The sequence below is a fragment of the Podarcis erhardii genome (genome assembly GCF_964252035.2).
Source record: "Podarcis erhardii genome assembly, chromosome: 1".
NCBI lineage: Eukaryota > Metazoa > Chordata > Lepidosauria > Squamata > Lacertidae > Podarcis > Podarcis erhardii.
In genome coordinates this window covers 123,424,026-123,445,625 of record NC_138497.1, presented here as the reverse complement: position 1 = coordinate 123,445,625, position 21,600 = coordinate 123,424,026, and the positions used below count along the sequence as shown (strand labels likewise).

The 21,600-nt window shown below is 44.8% G+C and overlaps 1 protein-coding gene across 1 annotated transcript in view; it reads right to left on the bottom strand.

Annotated features, from left to right (window-relative positions):
• Positions 1-21,600, bottom strand: part of DNAH7 (dynein axonemal heavy chain 7) — a 147,073-nt gene that overhangs the window by 77,585 nt on the left and 47,888 nt on the right. Inside the window, exons 20-30 of the mRNA XM_081849027.1 lie at positions 18,419-18,617; positions 14,889-15,029; positions 12,609-12,821; positions 11,780-11,889; positions 10,233-10,401; positions 9,866-9,968; positions 9,646-9,773; positions 6,368-6,580; positions 5,131-5,229; positions 2,574-2,822; positions 1,519-1,668 (exon numbers count right to left, since the gene is read on the bottom strand). Coding sequence (XP_081705153.1) covers positions 1,519-1,668; positions 2,574-2,822; positions 5,131-5,229; positions 6,368-6,580; positions 9,646-9,773; positions 9,866-9,968; positions 10,233-10,401; positions 11,780-11,889; positions 12,609-12,821; positions 14,889-15,029; positions 18,419-18,617 — 1,774 coding nt within the window. The remainder of the gene's footprint in view (positions 1-1,518; positions 1,669-2,573; positions 2,823-5,130; positions 5,230-6,367; positions 6,581-9,645; positions 9,774-9,865; positions 9,969-10,232; positions 10,402-11,779; positions 11,890-12,608; positions 12,822-14,888; positions 15,030-18,418; positions 18,618-21,600) is intronic.

The following is a 21,600-nucleotide window of genomic DNA, read 5'->3' as shown; positions in this document are numbered from 1 at the left end:
GAGGTCTTATTCTGTTTCCCTCACACAGGAGAGGATGTGCTGCAGCACATATCAGAAACTAAAAGCAAAGAACTATTTTATTTAAATGCAGACAAGTGTAACCAATAATCAATAATGACCGCTCCCCGCCTAAAACGGGGGGCGCCCTTTGCGTGGACGCGCGCAGCCCCTAGATCTGGAGCGGCTACAACAGCATAGGCTTGGCTTTGCCTTCCCTCAGGTGGGATACCTAGAGGTCTCCGCCTACCTCAGTCAGTTGTCCAATCCCACCTGGGGGAAGCGTTGCCAAGGAGACCAGGCCAGGTAAGGGAGGGATTACCTGCCCACCCAATAGAGGGAGGATCTTACCTGGGAATCCTCACTTGGCTCCAGAGCTTCTCCCACCCTACCCACCCTCAGTTAATGTCTTATTTTGCAGGTTAACTTTTCTTCACAGGTTTTGCAGGTTAACTTTTCTTCACAGGTATGCGGGCAATGCTACGTTAAGGTCGCTGTTAAAGGGCCGGAAAGGAATTTCCCTGCATTGGCAGGTTTCGCCTTTCCCGTAGCAAAACGTCACAACTTTGGCGGTATCAGGCCTTGGGCGGAATCCTTTAGTCCATCTTCCTCTTTGCGGCGGCAATACCAGGGTTCCCCGTTAAAGGGGTTTCTGAAGGGAGGCTTTGACCATACGCCGAAAGGTCGTCATTGCTCTCCCATGCGGCGGCGTAACGGGGGCGGCTATCTCTGCTTGAACATATGTTCTCCAGAGCCGGCCCATCCCCCCCACACACACTGGATAACCCTGATGCTCCCCAGGTCCCCAGCTGGGGACTGGGGAGGGAGAACGCCCAATGCCTGAGCCAAGGTCTACCCACATCTGAAATTTAATGAAGTTGTGGCCAATTTAATCCCATAGCACGTTGTCTTGAGTCGTTATTCCACATGACGGGGGGGACCGCGCGGGATCTGGGGACTCCGCCTGTCCACGCAATAATAATACAGTATTACAATATTAAAATACAATATTAAAAACACGATAAAACATCAGTCATTAAAAATGTCCCTAAACAGGGCTGCCTTCAGATGTCTTCTAAAAGTCAGAAAGTTGTTTATTTCCTTGACATCTGAAGGGAGGGCGTTCCACAGGGTGGGCGCCACTACTGAGAAGGCCCTCTGCCTGGTTCCCTGCAACCTCACTTATTGCAGTGAGGGAACCGCCAGAAGGCCCTTGGTGCTGAATTTGTCGATTATGATGCCTTCAGTTGGTGACAATTCTAACCCTTCCCTACCATATGACCACTGAAGCGGCACAAACCCCACAGAGGACCAGGGTCTTTCATGCCTTCAGGGCACAGTTTGGCTCCTCCTTTTATTCTAGACATTGTTTACATAGAATTGAAAGGGACCCAAGGGTCATCTAGTCCAACCCCGCGCAATGCAGGAATCTCAGCTAAAGCATCCATGACAGATGGCCATCTAACCTATCCTTTAAAACTATGCATATGCTGAAATGTTTTAATCTTGTTGAATACTTACAGCTGAAGAGGCAAAGGCCCTAAAGCTCACAGCCAGAATGCCATCTGACCACTCGTGGGAGACGGGATCAAATTGTCCGTACAGCTGCCCCATAGTTATAGCTTTGGGGTTGATAACAGTGATCTGAACTTTATTTTCCTCCATCAGCCCCTGAGTACACATAGGGAATTGCATTTGATAAATCAGTGGTGCATTTAATTCATCAATACACATCTCTCTTATCCATACCTACATTTATATCTACTGTATGTGAATCTACATGTTATCTTTCAATATATCCAGATAGACACACCTGCACACACACATATTTGCCCTATACAGATGGATGGTTTGGCCATTCATGGCAACATAGGAAATGGAGGGGATTACGATCCTGCCTCCAACATGCATGTGATGTTCTTCTTGGCCAGAAAACGATACAGTGGTACCTCGGTTTTTTAACGTCTCCGTTGACGAACGTTTCGGCTTTCAAATGCCAAAAACCCGGAAGTAAATGCTTCCGTTTTCGAACACGCCTCAGAAGTTGAACGGCTTCCACTGAGGGTATATCTGATTTTTCTAAATTCTCTGTATTAAATTTGCAAGCCGCCCTTTGCGCCTCGATTTTCAAACGTTTTGGAACTTGAACGGTCTTCCGGAACAGATTACGTTCGAAAACCGAGGTACCACTGTACTTTTGTCAAGAAGTGTCAAGCCCTGCCACAGTGCCATCCCCTTCACAGCTCCCCCCCCCCCTTTTTCCTGCCAGAAATGGGAGCAGTGGGAGGAGGACTTGCTGGGAGGGGAGAAAATATCAAGTGCTCAAGGTATAGGCCTTCTTGCATGGAATGAACAAGAGGTGCTTGCTGTTATGAGCATCTCTTTTCATTCCTCGCAGCATCCTATCATTCTAGCTGCTTAGGCAAATGCCATTAGCAGCAGAGTATGGACAGACAAGACAAATTTTCTGAGGGAAATGAAAGATCAGGCTGGTTGGGAGAAAAAGTTGACAAGGTGACACAATATGTCACTTTGCTGTTTTTAGGACACAATGCCTTCTGGAAACATTTGTTTACTTTTTCACACAGGTCCCCCAAAGCAGCTGCCAAAACCCGATACGCAGATGTCTTTCCACCAAAGGGCTCTCCGACGATCATGAAACCATGCCGCACAATCATCATTTCAAAGATCTGCAAAATTTTCTCGGAAAAGAACGGCGTCATCTGTAAATTCATTTCTTCGCAGTTTATCTTGATGGCTTCCAGGATGTCATTGTAATCTGGTTTCGGCAACTTCACACCAGGAAACAAATCTGAAGTGATGCCCTGTCAAAAATGAATTACAAGGTATTTTAACCATGACTATAGCAAGCAGTCTCTGGGTTGTCTCTGAATTATCTCCTGTCCCCAAAAAAGGCCTTTTAAACTAGCAATGCGATCACATTTCTATAAAACATAGTGTCTATGTTTTATGTTCTATAAAACAGTGTCTCCGAAAAATTTTACACATCACCTGGAAAGACAGGTGAACTAATGCCAGTGTACTAGAAGAAGCAAAGATCACCAGTGTCGAAGCGATGATTCTTCAACATTAACTTTGTTGGACTGGTCATGTTGTGTAGATGCCTGATTATCATCTCCCCAAAGCAACTAATCTATTCAGAACTAAAAAATGGAAAGCATAATGCCATTGTTCAACGTAAGAGGTTCAAAGACTCTCTCAAGGCAAATCTAACAAAATGTAGTATAAACACTGACAACTGGGAAACACTGGCCTGCGAGCGCTCCAATTGGAGAACAGCCTTTACCAAAGGTGTCATGGACTTTGAAGATGCTCAAACTCAGGACGAAAGGGAGAAACACACTAAGAGGAAGGCACGCTTGGCAAACCCTCACCTTGATCAACTCCTGCCTGGACACCTATGTCCCCACTGTGGAAGGACGTGTGGATCCAGAACTGGCCTCCACAGTCACTTACAGACTCATTGTTAAGACAGTGTTCACCTTACTCAACTACGAGTGATCGCCATAGAAGATAAAACATAGCTGTCAGTCAAGAGTCCCAGTAAAGTGTTATTTACTTCATGCAATGAGAACCGGGTGGCAGCCACACCTCTGCCAGGCCTGCCCACATGATGTCCACACACTGGGGAAATGTTTGCCATGAGTAAGCCTGCCAAACATGTCTAGGCTTGACCCTCACCCTGCACACACACAACCAGTTCACAGGAAGTGAGTAAATGTGTTTGGCAAGCCCTACGGCAGCAGTCTTGCCAACCCGTGGATATCGTGGGAGGCAGAGGCAGATTGGCAATGGGAGCAGGGTCAGTGCACATGGCCTTGCAGTCTTCTTCTCCATCAACCTAGCAGTTTGAAAGCACGTCAAAGTGCAAGTAGATAAATAGGTACCGCTCCAACGGGAAGGTAAACGGCGTTTCCGTGCACTGCTCTGGTTCGCCAGAAGCGGCTTAGTCATGCTGGCCACATGACCCGGAAGCTGTACGCCGGCTCCCTCGGCCAATAAAGCGAGATGAGCGCCACAACCCCAGAGTCGGCCACGACTGGACCTAATGGTCAGGGGTCACTTTACCTTTACCTTACCATTCATGAATGTTTGGGCTCATGGCTTTTGTGGTCAACATCCACATTTTCCCCACTGTAGCAAAAACGTTTACTTCAGAGCTGCATCCTGGGCTTTTGCACGCAGATGGAACAGAATCATGATGCCTGCAAACAACTGATGACACTTGCATGTGTGATGTTCCCATTCCCAAAGCTGGAGTTATACCAGCTATCTTGTCAGCTTTGGGGGATTTATTTGATTTTTTAATTATTATTATTATTGGAATAACTGTATTGTTCTTTGCACCTACTGAAATCTATAGCGCTTGTAGATTTGGAGGAAAGAGGTAGAGAATAAATTCTGCATGTAGATGGTCCAATCTCCAGCAACTACAGCTAGGACTGGGAGACCTGTCTCAATTTCTACACCGCTTAGAAATTCTGAATGTTAAGTGGCATAGGTAAAAGGTAAAGGTACCCCTGCCCGTACGGGCCAGTCTTGACAGACTCTGGGGTTGGTGCGCCCATCTCACTCAAGAGGCCGGGGGCCAGCACTGTCCGGAGACACTTCCGGGTCACGTGGCCAGCGTGACAAAGCTGCATCTGGCGAGCCAGCGCAGCACACGGAAACGCCGTTTACCTTCCCACCAGTAAGCGGTCCCTATTTATCTACTTGCACCCGGGGGTGCTTTCGAACTGCTAGGTTGGCAGGCGCTGGGACCGAGCAGCGAGAGCGCACCCCGCCGCGGGGATTCGAACCGCCGACCTTTCGATCGGCAAGCCCTAGGCGCTGAGGCTTTTACCCACAGCGCCACCCGCATCCCTTGTTAAGTGGCATATAAATACCTAAAAATCAATAAGCATAATAAAACCTGGAAAACCGCTGTCAGTCATTGTAGACAATCGTGTGCTGGATGGGTCAATGATCTGACTTGCTTATAAGGTGTTTCCTATGTTTCTAGATTTGTCTATAGCTTCAGGTTGCAATATGCTCATAAATCTCATCCATGTATAGGTTTTGGAATGTATCGCTTATGTCTTGAACTTGAATAATGTAATCAAAGACCCTTACGTCAAAAAGTGGTAGATCATGGGATAAAAACTTAGGCAAATTTACATCTATAATGGATCTAAGCAGCAAAATTTCTTCATTTTCATCTGGATACTTCAGCTGCAAAAAAGGACACAGTTAATTTGAGAGTTAAAATTTTCATTTCAAATTTACCAGTAGCATAAAATAAAATATATGTCAATGTTTTACTCGTTATCACTGTTTCCTCTACCTGTGCCCAATTTGCGGTTTTTAGGGGAACTGACACGTTCCAGACAGATGTGAACAATCTAAACTTCCAGAGCATCTTTATAACACAAAACTCTGATCTTATTATGCTGCCAGACAAAGTTGACATCTAAAAGTCTAATGGGAAATGTTACTATGAGTTTTGGATTAAAACTCCTGCTGATTTCTTGCATGGTAGGATATGGGCAAACTGGATCAAAAATAAACATGCTTTCATTGAGAAAAACAAGTGAATCTGCAAAGATCTTAGCAGCAATCTGTTGCAGAACCCATATTGTTCTAATAAATGTACATCAGTAGTCACTGGCCAGGTTTAGATAAACTTTGGTCCAATATTTAGTCACCTCCAGGATCTGTTCCTGGGTCATTATTCTGGCTCCTTAGCTTATCTTGCAGTAGACTTCCGTGATTAAGATATGACAGAGAACTCTGGTTTAATTGTGCAGTGCTTAGATTATTGTACACCGCTCAGAGAGCTGTTTGCATAAGTGGTTTATAAACCTCCCAAATAAATACAGTGGTACCTTGGTTCTTGAATGGTTTAATTCTCGAACAAATCAGAACAAAACACCACAAACCCAGAAGTGAACTTTTTTTTTAAAGCTGAACGTCCGACACGGCTTCCGTTTGAGTGCAGGAAGCTCCTGCAACCAATCGGAAGCTGCACCTTGGTTTTCAAATGATTTCGGGAGTCGAACAGACTCCCGGAACGGATTAAGTTCAAGAACCAAGATACCACTGTAAATGCAAATCAGGAATGAAGCACCAAAGAACGACGTCACGTCCAACCTGACTTCTGGTACAAAACTAGAAGTTGCATCAGAGCCCCAATTTGTGGGAGCTGAGCCCCCCCACACAAAAAATTGTGGGCCTCCAGGGCAACAGTGGCAGCATATACACACAGAAGGCCCTATACTCAATTCAGCTCAAGTAAGGAGCACAGATTTTGCTTCTAGCAAAACACCCGATTCTAAATCAAGACCGTGAAAAAGGGGCACATGTTTCCCACCTTCAGATTTCCAGCTGCTGTGAGCACCGACTTCACGGCTCTCATTCCGTAATCATAGTGGTGCTGGGAAGACAACTGCTCCGAACACAGGCGATAGGTAGCTACAATTTTCACCGACAGAGGCCGAGCGGTAACAAACCCACAGGAGTACAGGACAATTTCAGCAATCATGGCGTAATCAGGTACCATCATTGCTACGGTTCGAAACAGGGCCTATTAAGCAAGGATTGACAGGCAGGTTAAGTCCCTCGACAGGTGGTCAGCTTCAGACTGGGATGGAAGGCTAAATTTCATTATCAGTATGCAAACCGTTCCCCAGATTGGTAAAGACAGTTACTGTCCAAACAGTCCCCCAAAATAAGGGATACTAAATAAAACGGGGGGGGGGGGGGGGAATCCTAAACGCTTTCAAATACCTGGAGGGCACCACACTGGCATATATCCTATGGTTATTATTTTGGGGGTATATGATGGGTTTACAGGAGTATATGAATCATTTTCTGTCATTTGTTCTGTCATTTGCCTTGATTTCCCATTCATTCAAAAAACAAAACAAAACCCCAAACAGGCAGCCAGGGCCAGATTTAGGTTTGATGAGGCCCTAAGCTACTGAAAGTAATGGGGCCCTTTATATGTCCTGCTGTCTTTGGCAACAACAAATTGTCACTGTTTTTTTGTGTGTTAAATATATGCTATATGGTAATTTATGGACCTAAAAAGGTAAAGGACCCCTGACAGTTAAGTCCAGTCGCAGATGACTCTGGGGTTGCGGCGCTCATCTCGTTTTACAGGTTGAGGGAGCCAGTGTTTGTCCACAGACAGTTTTTCCGGGTCATGTGGCCAGAATGACTAAGCCGCTTCTGCCACAATGGAACACCAAAACCAGAGCAGTGCACAGAAACGCCGTTTACCTTCCCGCCAGAGCGGTACCTATTTATCTACTTGCACTGGTGTGCTTTCGAACTGCTAGGTTGGCAGGAGCTGGGACAGAGCAATGTGTGATGGCCTGGGATTCCGATTCAGAGGATGAACCAGAGGAATCCCAGCCTGCACAGGAGTCCCCGCCTCCAGGGCCGGCTGAACTGGGGCAAGGCCTAGATGCTGAAGAGCCTGCACCTGTGACAGAGCATCAGGAGCTGGCCCCAGGTGAAGCCCTTCTGGCCCCAGAGGGGCTTGACGACTCAGTGGCCACAGGTGAGCCTCCTCCAGGGCCCAGTAACCCTTCGGCCTCTCCTGATCTGCAGAGGCTTAGGGCAGAGAGGCGAAGGGAACTGGTTGCCCCCAGGAGGAGTGCTCGCCTTAAGGCCAGAGGAGGCGGGGCTCCTGGGGGTCGGGACCGCCCCCGGCCTTAGAAGAGGATAAAAGCCCAGTCAGCCTGGTCCCAGGTTGCGGGAGCAACGTCGTTGTTGGCTTTGGACCTTCCTGTGTTCCTGATCCCTGCTTGGCCTCCTGTTCCTGACTATCCGGTGTTCCAGTTCCCAGCTCGGCCTCCTGTTCCAGCGTACCTGTTCCCCGCCCGGCTCCCCGTCCTGGACCTCGCCCCTCTTCGTGTGGACTCTGCTTACACCCACGGTACCTTCCCCCGGGACCAGCACACAATGGGAGCTCACCCCATTGTGCAACTTTCTGATCGGCAAGCCCAAGAGGCTCAGTGGTTTAGACCACAGCGCCACCCGCTGCCCCTTTATTGACCTAATAGGTATCTAAAGCCATTTTATTTATATTTTGGAGATGTACATCCAGTTTTTTTCTTTAATTTTTTGGGGGGCCCCCAAGAGAGTGGGGCCCCAAGCTATAGCTTGTTTAGCTTATACATAAATCTGGCACTGCAGTCAGCATAGGCCACAGTCCTCTGAAACAATATGCCTCTTCCTACCATGTGCATACAGAGGAAGGTTTGTGTGTTGGGAAGTAACCATTTAGAAGTCCAGAAGAAGAACCTAAGGAAGGATCAAAGGGACCACACAAAGCTCTGAGATAGCAATTGCAGGATGCCCCCATGTGGCAGCGACAATAGCAGCTGCTGTCCTTCCCTCTAGCTGGCACAACTTCGGCCAGCGCCTGTTTACTGGGCTACAGCTTCATCAGCACCACTGCAGCTGACTTCCCTCTGCTCACTCAGTGATAACACTTTTATTCTTCACATTGTGAATGAGTTACCTCCTAGTGGTGCAGCAAGAAAACTGCTAGCACATTTGCAAAGCTAAGCAGGGTCTGGTATGGTTTCAAATTGGATAGGGAACTGCGTGTTGAGATTCCTGCATTGCAGTGGGTTTGACAAGATGATCCTCGGGATCCCTTCCAAGTCTACAATTCTATTGTTCTTTCATGAAACAATTTGAAAAGGGCAAAAGGGGCACCTACAGAAGCCTGTCCCTCAATGTTAGCTGGGGCTTACTCATTCATTCAGCCTTTATTGACATAATTAGACAATAAAATCATTAAATACCATCCATAAAATATTGGTAATCCAGACATTAAAGGTAAAGGTAAAGGGTCCAGATTCAAACCGCTGACCTTCTGATCAGGCAAGTCCTAGGCTCTGTGGTTTAACCCACAGCGCCATCAGCATCCCAATCCAGACATACTAAACACATAAAAGCCACAATAGTAAAGGTAAAGGGACCCCTGACCGTAAGGTCCAATCATGACCGACTCTGGGGTTGCGGCGCTTATCTCGCTTTATTCACCAAGGGAGCCGGCGTACAGCTTCTGGGTCATGTGGCCAGCATGACTAAGCTGCTTCTGGCGAAGCAGAGCAGGGCATAGAAACACTGTTTACCTTCCCACCGGAGCGGTACCTCTTTATCTACTTGCACTTTGACGTGCTTTCGAACTGCTAGGTTGGCAGGATCAGGGACCAAGCAACGGGAGCTCACCCCATCGCGGGGATTCAAACCGCCGACCTTCTGATCAGCAAGTCCTAGGCTCTGTGGTTTAACCCACAGCGCCACCCGCATCCCAAAAGCCACAATAGCCACCATTAAGTAAAATTAAGTAGTTTTAAATTTGACTTTAAAGATCTCAGATAAATATACTGAGACCATCTCAGTAGTTTCAGGAATACCATTCCTCAGCAGATATCGCATTACAATTCTTTCCAAGTAGATAATTTAAGGTTCAAAGGAGTTGCCAGCGGGTCTCTCTGAAGAGTGTCGAAGAGAGGGCCGTCCAAAATTATGTGATATATGTTGTACCTGATGCATTAAAACCACAAGTCTATTCTGGAAGGGTGTTTTCTTGGAACCTAGTGGGCTCGTGCTACTGCTACTGGGTACCTTGAGGTTGTCTGGGAGTTCTGATCGCCCAGCATAGCCAGGATTCATAGTTATGAAAACGGCACATGTGGGGTTAAGTTTCAGCTCAGTGCCTTCAAACACCAGCAAGTCACAGCCAGAGTTGATGCCTATGGACAGAGAGAAATAGGCATCATTTTAATTGCAGCAGGAATGGGTTTTATCTTAACGCGGCAGTGATAACGAAACCAAAAAAGAGTACCTCTCTGGATAGTAAGAATTTGCTGAGCCACAACAGAAAGTACTTCCAAGTCAATTCTGTTGAATTCATCGAAGCAGGCCCAGGCTCCGCAGGAAAGCAAACCCTAGAGAGGGACAAAAAATAAATTTAAAAAATTCATGGTTCAGGTCCAGTACGTATCTATTTTCAGTTTTAAAATAATGAGGAACTCCCTTGGGAAGAAAGCAGTAGGTGTTTCATTCATTCTCGTCCGATTCTTTAGAACTTGTTCAAACACAAATACCGGTATTTGTACAAAGAACCCATGCTTCCTACGAGAGCATGTCTGTCATTGCCATTAAAATGCTTTGGTTCTTAATTCTAAATGTTTGCCAATATTCATTTGCACCTTAAAGAATTTCCCCAGAGCGAGGTAATCCAGTCCATCTGAGCAATTGAAAACCACACATTGCTTGGCGACAGCCTTTGCCAAGTCCTTTGTCGTCTCGGTTTTGCCAGTTCCTGCAGGGCCTTCAGGGGCACCGCCAAGGTGAAGGTGGAGGGCACCAAATAGAGTTCTGAAATTAGAAGGAGGAGGATTTTTTTTTTTTTTTTTTTTTTAAAGGCACAAGTTACGGAAATGTCTGTCACATTATTTCTGGTTTTTATTTTATTTTTTGTGTATAATTTTTATTAGGTTTTCTATCTTACTATTAGAATTTGTATTAGAATTTGTAGAATTAGTATTTGACATTAAAGAATCTTAAAATGTCAAGGACTTCCCTTCTTCTCTTTCCATGGTTCAGTTTGCATATCATAAATCCCTGCATATTTTACATAAACTAAACCATTAAGTTTTCCATTAAGAGTGGACAAGCAATAGTTGGCTCCCAATTCCTTTAACGGAATCCCTTGCAGCAGCAGCATTAGAGGGGCAGGCACAGCCAATCCATGCCCCTCAACCAACCAAACCATAAACCAATGCCTAACCGCCACCGAGCACTCAAGCTCGCCGCCAACCACTCACAACTGCAACCCCACCTTCAAACCCAACACAACAGAATTTAACCATGTGTCATTTCCCAACAGGGAAAGATGCACACCATCGTCCCTGAAAAGGACGGCCTCCTTGAAGGTGATATTGGGGTGCTTTGGTCCGAAAAACCACACATTATTTTTGGTTTTTATATCAGGTCCTAAACATTTATGCCAGAATATATGTCTATTTTGCCAAAATATACCCTGGGCCAGTGCAGAGAAAGCTTTGCCACGTTGATCTGTGCTCTGGTAAGCTTCCTGTTTGAATTACTCTAAGGCATTCTGAGTGAGGCCACCCTGGACTCACTGTTGAGTGACACAGCCAGTTGGCATCATATAACACCAATCCGGAAGAAGCTGGACTGGTTGCCTATACACTTCCATTCACAATTCAAGCTTGGGTGTAGAAGGCTACACTGACATATAAAACCCTGAAAGACTTGGGGACAGAACTACCAAAAACTGTATAGAAACTTATCCATGTACACTACTACAGCCGCACTGAGGCAGTAATTGATGCAAAAGGGGGCCAAACCAAGTACTGAGTACATGTGCATGCTTCTACTTCTCAGAGGTCCAATATTGCTCTATTTGCAGTCCTTGTTTTGCTGATTTCATTTAATATTCTAATTTTCTGAGACTGTTAATTTGGGGTTTTCATCAGCTGTACACCATGAACATCACAATTATAATAAATAAAGGCTTGAGATATCTCGCTTTGCATGTCATGAGTCTATCTAATATATTAGTTTCACCTTTTAAATTGAATTACTGAAATAAATGAACTTTTCCACGATATTCTAATTTTCCGAGTTTCACCTGTATGTTGGTATTTTTGTTCTCAACTGCCCAGGGCCGAAAAATGGCAGATTCATAAATGTAAGTGAATAAATAAATATTACCCAAACTGTTTTTTACCTGTAGCATCTATCTGTTAACGGGGTAATAACCAGCCTAGGGGTATTGCCGAGATATTCGTATCCATACCGCAAACCGGCATTGATCATCTTTGTTTGTAGATGCCCCTCCTATGCGGAAAACAACAACCATGAAATGCATGGAATAAGCAGAGGGACGGTGGAGAAATCACATACAGACCACAGTTCCTTTCTAGTTCATCTGCTCCAATGTAGCTCACGAGTGGGGAGATTGGGGGAATTGCTCGATCTAGCAGGTTGTACAGAGGGAAAGGGGGACACTGCATTCCACCCAATGCGAATGATTACTATAGTAAGATAGTCACAGTTATAGGGCACCATGTGCTAATAAATGGGATATCTTATATACGTGTCCTGCTAGCTTTTAGCCAGTTCAAATCTGCTTGGCCCTTGGCTGAGGAAATTAATGCAGGCTCAAAACACTACGATTCTGACAAAATCAGATTAAGGCCACTCAGTTCAAAAGTATATACGCTACTCCTTTTTCTTCCCCTTTCAAAAATAGTAATATAAAATCTGGACTTCTAAAACAATGTGGCCTTTGACTGAATAAGTTTTATATGTGCACCTATTGCAAATTCAAAAGGTGTGCAAGGTGATTGGGGAAAATAATTTTCATTACAAACCATATATGTATACGTATTAGACCTCTTAACTCTCAGTCTATAGGATGACAGGCGAGAGATATCTTTTATCGCCAGCAAAAAAATTCTCGTATTCGTGCATTAACTCTGTGTCAGCAAGTTAGCTCAAACTGGGAAACTGCAAACAGAAATCATCTCCTAATGTGATTTAAGGGCTTCACTTACCTCCCAGTAGTACCTAAGCTGGCTCAGCCATTCAAAGTCGGTCTCGTCGTTGACATGTTTGCTTACTAGACTTGCCAGAACATCCCGAGCATGAACATCGAGCACGACAAGTGCTCCGAGAGTTACTCGATTCTGCTTTGATAACGTTCCTCGCACCAGTGTGACAATGCCATCAATCTGCCCATTGCACTGTTCCAGGTACTTTTCAAGTGCCTGAGAGAGGTTTGGAGAGGGGAAAGGGATCAGACGCAAACAAATTACCGTATTTTTCTGTGTATAAGACTATGTTTTCCCCCAATTTTTTTAAAGTTTAAAATTGGGGGTCGTCTTATACGGAATGTTTAAAATGTTTAGTTCTTAATTTTGGGCTCAATAGGGGTTGTCTTATACATGGGGGCGTCTTATAGACGGAAAAATAACGGTACATGCTTAAACATCATCACATCAGCAGAAATGTACAGAGCTCCCCCACCCCCAATACTGCTTCTTTTAAAACTGGCTTCTGGGTTTTCATAAGTTCATGTCTGGAAAACCCTTAGACTGTCTCGCCAGAGTGGTGCATGCTCTAGTTATCGCCCACTTGAACTACTACAATGCGCTCTATGTGGGGCTACCTTTGAAGGTGACCCAGAAACTGCAATTAATCCAGGATGCGGCATCTAGACTGATGACTGGGAGTGTACGCTGGGGCTATATAACACTGGTCCTGAAAGACCTACATTGGTTCCCAGTACATTTCCAAGCACAATTCAAAGTCTTGCTGCTGACCTTTAAAGCCCTAAACGGCCTCAGTCTGGTATACCTGAAGGAGTACTTCCAACCCCATCATTCAGCTCCGAGGGCCTTCTGTTGGTTCCCTCTCTGCAATAAGTGAGGTTACAGGGAACCAGACAGAGGGCCTTCTCGGTGGTGGCACCCACCCTGTGGAAAACCCTCCCATCAGATGTCAAGGAAATAAACAACTATCTGACTTTCCAGGCAGCCCTGTTTAGGGAAGTTTTTAATGTTTGATGTTCTATCGTGTTTTTAATATTCTGTTGGGAGCTGCCTAGAGTAGGTGGGGAGGCCTGACCAGATGGGTGAGGTATAAGTAATAAAGTAGTAGTAGTAGTAATTTGCAGTGTGTGCAAGGGAGAAAAATCAGACATTCTCTTCTGTTTTGCAGGTGCCAGGAGTGCCCTCTTTGCATTAAGAGAACTCCATTCAAAGGCCCTGAGATTCAGCCCCTTGTGCTTGAAGTATAAAACAACTTCAAAACAATTTAGGAAGCTGGATTAGATCATCCTTTTGGTCCCTTCCAACTCTACAATTCTATTATCCCTCAGGTTCAAACATTTTCCTGGGGGGGGGGGCGGGGAGAGGATAATGGCAGAGCTTTGTATCTATAACACAATCTCAGGGTGATGCAGTTTTTAAAATGAAGTACTGCATATTTGCATGCTACTGTAAAAACAGTTTGGGAATGAGAGAGCCAGCTTTGTTGGTACTGAAATAGACAAATTGATCACTGGGGATTTCTCTTGGTTTTCCATTTTTTTAAACCACATTTTGACATTATTATTTTTGATTGACATTATTATTTTGTTTGGCTTTTTTGTCTGCACAAAAAATCATCGGAGTTTTAATCACATTTCTCCTAATATAAATTTTATAGATGCAATTTTGACTAATGATATACACATCTTTGCAAGCAATTTCCCATAACATAATGCATTTTGTATGTTCTCTGCTGAATTATTATGAACGTGTCCCCCTAATTTACACATTTCTGTATGCATTATTTGGTAGAAGAGCTGCATTCTAACGTTCAGAGAAGTCAAAACAAAACAAATTCCTTCCAGTAGCACCTTAAAGACCAACTAAGTCAGTTCTTGGTATGAGCTTTCGTGTGCATGCACACTTCTTCAGATACACTGTGTATCTGAAGAAGTGTGCATGCACACGAAAGCTCATACCAAGAACTGACTTAGTTGGTCTTTAAGGTGCTACTGGAAGGAATTTGTTTTGTTTTGACTATGGCAGACCAACACGGCTACCTATCTGTAACTGGTTCAGAGAAGTGTGGATTTCAGATTTCGGTGGAGAGCTGCTTTTCAGTTCCTGTATTGTCCTAGGTAGTGCGAATTAGGTAGGCTTGCATTAAAATACGAGTCAAAGCGAATTTCTCCTGCATTCCTATTTCCCACAAGGCAGTGGAGTTTTCCTTCTCCTAGACAAGCTACCTTCTCAGGCTGGTGAGCCCCATTTTCCCAGATGATGTGGTTAAAAATATATGCTTACCTGCTGGCCATTTTTAATAGCTGTTTGGACCTCCAAGGTCCAGAAAGTCTGGGATACACACAGAACTGTTTGTCCAGGCCAATCCCTTACCCAGTTTATACGGAGAGATTTTGGGTAGGCTTCTATCGCAAAACCAATCACCTGAAGGTAAGGAAATGTGTCAGAGAAAAACCAAGTGGATATGAAAGGAAAGCCCAGATTTACAACTACAGGGAAGAAAGCAGTGCTAAAATTCTCGCAGCCTAATCTCTGCCACACAGGGTTATTACCTTGGCACTCCATAATGCCTAAATTGCATCACCCCCATCGTTCAGCCCGGACACTGAGATCCAGCACCGAGGGCCTTCTGGTGGTTCCCTCATTGCAAGAAGTGAGGTTACAGGGAACCAGACAGAGGGCCTTCTCGGTATTGGCGCCCGCCCTGTGGAACGCCCTCCCTTCAGATGTGAAAGAAATAAGCAGCTATCTTCTTTTTAAAAGACATCTGAAGGCAGCCCTGTTTAGGGAAGTTTTTAATATTTAATGCTGTGTTATTTTTAACACTTGATTGGAAGCCGCCCAGAGTGGCTGGGGAAACTCAGCCAAATGGGCAGGGTATAAATAATAAATTATTATTATTATTATTATTATTATTATTATTATTCCTCCCTTCAGCTCAAGCAAGCATCTGAACCAGATCAAGATCTTACAAAATGCAAACATGGCGTCCCTTTGCAGTTTGCCCATGGTTCTGAGCACCTGAATTTAAGAAGATTGCTCTCCCTTCACTCTGAGAGGAGCAAATCAACTTCCACCTCTAAGTGCACTGGAAGGATTGTTTGGAAGCCTGTTCTAGCCTTGATTGTACACAAAAGGAGTGCAATCACGTGTTTAAAGATTAGCACGTTCAACGACGCTTTTCAGTCTAAGCATTGAGCCACGAGAATTGGAGTAAAGTGCCTTATAAAAACTACAATAGGAAAGGAAGGCACGAAGGATGCCGAAAACAGACCAAGAGAGCAAATGAAGTGAGCTTCATCAGAAACAGATTCAAAAGAAAGCTGCCAATTGACCATTTTTAATCAGGCTGTATTCATCCTGTGGCATGCTGTCAGCAAACCCCACAGAAATTGTCTTTCATTGCTGCGGCTCCAATAAAACTTCGTTAGCCCTGTAGTTTTTGTTTTGTTTTTTTCCTTCACTGTTAACCAATTCATGGGAAATACTACTGGGCTGTAAATTTGTCAGGGGGAGCCACAGCTCTGATTATCACATACTAGCTGGATGCATTGATTCAGACTGAACAACTTCCCCTTCTCCTTTAATGGATAGAGAGCAAATTTTGCACTGTGTATTTCTTCCAAGAGGCCTCCTGAAGTCTCTGTTTATGGATCCCTGATTGCCCACGGAGGCCTTGAGCCAGCATAACATAGGGGCTCCTTGAGTCCTCTGCTACACCACACCAACAGCCTCCAGTGCGGATCAGGCCCTCTCTGAGTGCAGCAGCACAATTCACATGCATGTACACATTTTCAAAAACTTAAAACAGCTGCTGCTATTGGGCCAGATAATTAGCAGACATAGGCACCAACTCTATGGGGCTGCGGACATCTCAGCCCCCCCAAGTATGTGGGGATGGGGCTGAGCACGCCCGCCCCCCTATCTTGAGGGGCCCTGCCAGGTCTCCCTGCGGCGGCGGCAGGGTACACGGACTCCTCCCAACGTGCGTGGCGTCACGCATGTGTGTCGCACAAGTGGCATCACACACACACAACGAGCCCCCTCCCCCAATATCAGGCAGAACTCAGCCCCTCTGCTAGCAGAAAGGGTTCAGTCTGTAATATTTATGATCTAAGAATCCAGAAAAACATCTGGGCAAATGGTAGTTGGACTAGATTACCCTCGTGGTCCCTTCCAACCCTACAATTCTATGACTCTATGACAAGCAAAAGACATACAGCGGTACCTTGGTTCTCGAACTTAATCCGTTCCGGAAGTCCATTTGACTTCCAAAACATTCAGAAACCAAAGCTGCTGCAGCCAATCGAAAGCCGCGGAAGCCCCGTCGGACATTCGGCTTCCAAAAGAACATTCAGAAACCAGAACGCTCACTTCTGGGTTTCGATCGTTTGGGAGCCAAAATGTTCAAGAACTAGGCTGTTTGAAAACCAAGGTGCGACTGCATCAGTATATCACAGTGTTCAGTTGGTGATATACAGTGGTACCTCAGGTTACATACGCTTCAGGTTACAGACTCCGCTAACCCAGAAATATTACCTCGGGTTAAGAACTTTGCTTCCGGATGAGAACAAAAATCGTGCTCCAGCAGCATGGCAGCAGCAGGAGGCCCCATTAGCTAAAGTGGTGCTTCAGGTTAAGAACAGTTTCAGGTTAAGAACAGATCTCCAGAATGAATTAAGTTCTTAACCTGAGGTATCACTGTATCATGATATTGTAAACCAGATATCGCACAGCCCTACTTGTGGGGAGCGTGTCAGTACCAGGAAAAGAGGAGAAACACCAGGCATGGTTTAGTTCTACCTTCTTTCCCTTCTGTGTTTGTTTGTTTTTTGCTCCGTTGCTACTATAAAAATGAGGGATGTTTCTGCTGTCGGTGTTTGTGGGCAAAGATTCACACCTCTCAGTATGAGAGCCCGGAGGGACTGGGGAGTTGGTGAAAGGTTTCAAGATGCTCCACAGCCACAGAGTAGAGGCCTCTTTTATGTGAGAGACAGAGAGGGAATGAGTGAGCTGCTATAGATGAAAGAGATGAACCCCTGGTTAAGATCAGGGGTTATTCAGTCTGTTGAATGTTTTTTTTACAAAGTAATAAACATAAACAAATAAGAAAAAAAAGTACACCCCACCACCGAGACCATTCCATTGTAACTATCCAACCTCGCAAAATTTCAACACCTCTTGCGATGGTTTGACCCCTTTCCATTTTAACAGTACAAATTCTACAAACACCCTCCATAGCTCCTCAAAGTCATTTCTCCCGCGAATTCCCCATCTTAACTTAATGGCACATGTTAATTTATCGTTAATAGCTATATCCCACACCTCTTTATACCATGCTTCCATTTTGTTTTCTGCTTGCCCCTTCCACTTCCTAGCTATAATAATTCGTGCAGCTGTCAATAAATTTGTGAGCAAGTCTTTCCTAGCCTGCGAACCTTCCACCCCATCGTAACTTGATAAGAATGCTACCTCTGGACTTTCAGTCAGTTTTAACCCTGTGATTTCTGTTATCTCTTTAAACACCCTTTGCCCCCAAAATTGTACATATTTATACCCCCACCACATGTGAATATAATTCCCTATTTCCTGGCATCCCCTCCAACATAACACCGAATATTTCTTGTTTATTTGATTTAATCTGACTAGTGTATTTAACGTGAGTTAACACTCCTTTTTTGCTTTTATTGTTTTTATTTATTAAATTTATACATCTCCCTTCACTTGGTTAAGCTGGAATGCTAATCCCTGCCCTTATTGTAGTTTAGCTTTATCTATTTGTTTGGCGTTTACCCAAATGTGATATATGTTACCTTGTGGATTGAGTTGACCATCGCTGCTTCCAGTTCAACTAGCCATTTTTCCACTTGACCTCTAGCTTTAGCTGTTGATATTGTGTTAATGAGGGCTATGACTTCTCCTTCGCTGCTCTTCATGTGCGTGATATCCAAGACTTCGGTAAACTCCACACTAGCAATTCCTTCAAAGCACTTTTTCAAGTGAGGCTTCACCCTGCAGAAATAAGAAAGAGGGGAATTAAGAAACAAACGGTGTGTTAAGCAACAAGTTATGACGCCTTCAAAGAACAAGTTGTTTGTGTGTTGTATATTTAGATTAATAGCCTCACACTATCTCAATGAGTCAGAGCAGTTTCTTCTATCCACAGAGAGCATTTTTCATCCCCATTTATCAGTCTCACAAACAATACACTCTGCATATTAAATACTGTACCATTTGCTGTAAATTCTCTCTGAAACATGTTGAACATGGAAATAAGCATCTACTGGAACAGTCCTAGAAAATTTCCGGTAAATAGCTAGAATGTACCAGGAATAGTAGGTAACTTCGAAAAATCTACCTTGCTGCCTAACACATAAAATTATTTCGTGCATTTTTCATTTCACATTTTTTGGTGTGTGTGTGTGTAGAGGTGTTGTGCTTAAGTGTTCTGTAAGTACATCTGGAACAGTTTCCAGCAAGCATTAAGATAGCCACCCAATGTTATTTTACCACTGTGATCAATAACCATCCTTCTGACCAATTTGTCAGACAGCTATTCGTGCCGAAGGCCTGATTGCTTCACACCATCAGTCTTGTACAGACTTTCAACCTGTACAAGGATCAAGAGTCTTCTGTTAGCGCTGCCCACTTCCTATAAGTAGGGACAGAGAAATTTTTCCAGCACATTCCTTTTGTGCTGAAAACTTCCAATAGCCATGTGCAAGAGGTGGCCGTGGCCAGCAGAAAAAGAGAGAGGAGCTACATTCCAGCCACAAAACAATGCCATCTATACAATGGTACCTCAGGTTACAGAGGCTTCAGGTTACAGACTCCGTTAATCCAGAAATAGTACCTCGGGTTAAGAACTTTGCTTCAGGATGAGAACAGGAATTGCACGGTGGCAGCAGGAGGTCCCATTAGCTAAAGTGGTACCTCAGGTTAAGAACAGTTTCAGGTTAAGAACAGACCTCCAGAACGAATTAAGTTCTTAACCCAAGGTACCACTGTATACACACCTCTAACCACGTATTATCAGAATTAGAGGACACATAGCAGCATTCAAGGATAGTGCAGAAAAGAGCTGGTGAGGCATGTGAGCTGAAGAATGGGCAAAGCCAATGGGCAGTGGCTCAGTGTGCCTTCCATCAGCTTTGGACAACCCTATCTGGTCAGGGATAGCCTAACTACTGTTGTCTATGTTCTGGTAACCTCAAGGTTAGATTACTGCAATGCGTTTTACATAGAGTTGCCTCTGAAGATTCAGGAACTTCAGCTAGTGCAGAGTTCAGCGGCCAGGTTGCTCACTGCAGCAATACGGTTTGAGCATATTACCCTGGTCCGACTGCACTGGCTACCAGTTAGTTTCTGGGCCCAATTCAAAGTGCTGGTTTTGACCTATAAAGCTTTGAACGGCTCAAGACCGCAATACCTCAAAGACCACCTCTTCCCCTATGAACCCATCTGGACCCTGAGATCATCCTCTGAGGCCCCTCTTCAAGTGCCTCCTCCTCAAGAGGTTTGGAGAGTGGCAACACGAGAACGGGCCTTCTCTGCAGTGCCTCCCCATCTGTGGAATGCTCTCCCCAGGGACGTTCGCTTGGCGCCTTCATTATACACCTTTAAGCGCCAGACAAAAATGTTCCTTTTTAACCAGGCCTTTGGTTGATTTGATTTGCATCCTATGCCCTTTTAAAATGTGGGGGGGGGTTGGGGGGGACAGGCTATTGGGTTGTTGTTTTTATTTTTACAGTGGTACCTCGGGTTAGATACGCTTCAGGTTACATACACTTCAGGTTGCAGACTCTGCTAAACCAGAAATAGTACCTCGGGTTAAGATGAGATGAGAATAGGATGAGAATGAGAAATTGTGCTCTGGCGGCACAGCAGCAGCAGGAGGCCCCATTAGCTAAAATGGTGCTTCAGGTTAAGAACAGTTTCAGGTTAAGAACGGATCTCCAGAACGAATTAAGTTCTTAACCTGTGGTACCACTGTATTATGTATTTTGTGGTTTTATGTCTTGATTTTATTCTGTGAACCGCCCTGAGACCCCCAGATACAAGGCGGTATATAGATTCAATACAAACAAACAATCAAACAAACAAACAAAGATCTGGAGAGATGCTTCTGCCCCCCCTCGGGGGGGCCTAAGATACCCCCCATCCATCCTGTAGCATACCCCCCCCCCATGGTTGCATGTTTGACTTCACATTTACAATAGAACCTCCACACACAGAGTCCAAGTTCTAAATCCATGGAATCTCATCTGCAAAATCTAGGGTGCAGAGCATCTATATTTAATAATAATAATAATAATAATAATTTATTATTTATACCCCGCCCATCTGGCTGGGCTTCCCCAGCCACTCTGGGCGGCTTCCAAAAAAATATTAAAATACTGTAATACATCAAACATTAAAAGCTTCCCTAAAGGGGGCTGCCTTCAGATGTCTTCTAAAAGTCTGGTAGTTGTTGTTCTCTTTGACATCTGGTGGGAGGGCGTTCCACAGGGCGGGCACCACTACCGAGAAGGCCCTCTGCCTGGTTCCTTTTAACTTGGCTTCTCGCAGGGAGGGAACCGCCAGAAGGCCCTCAGTGCTGGACCTCAGTGTCCGGGCAGGACGATGGGGGTGAAGACGCTCCTTCAGATATATTGGACTGAGGCCGTTTAGGGCTTTAAAGGTCAGCACCATCTATATTTGTGCCTAGGTCAGTGTATGATCACACACACAATCCCATTTGTAAACTGGGATTGGACCCATTCCAGCCCACTCTGGATCCAAATCCAGATCGTGATCCAAAGTGTAGAAATCTACAGAAATCCCATGGACTTGCTCCGCTAGTCAACCCCGCGCACCCTGCCTCAGTTTGCCTACCCGCAAGGGATCACGTTTCTTGTTTGCCTGGATGGATGATAGAGAAGGATGTGAGAGTTTATGGAAAGTAGCCCATTGTACAAAGCTGAAATTTACATTTGTTGCTCTTTCCACTTTTGCC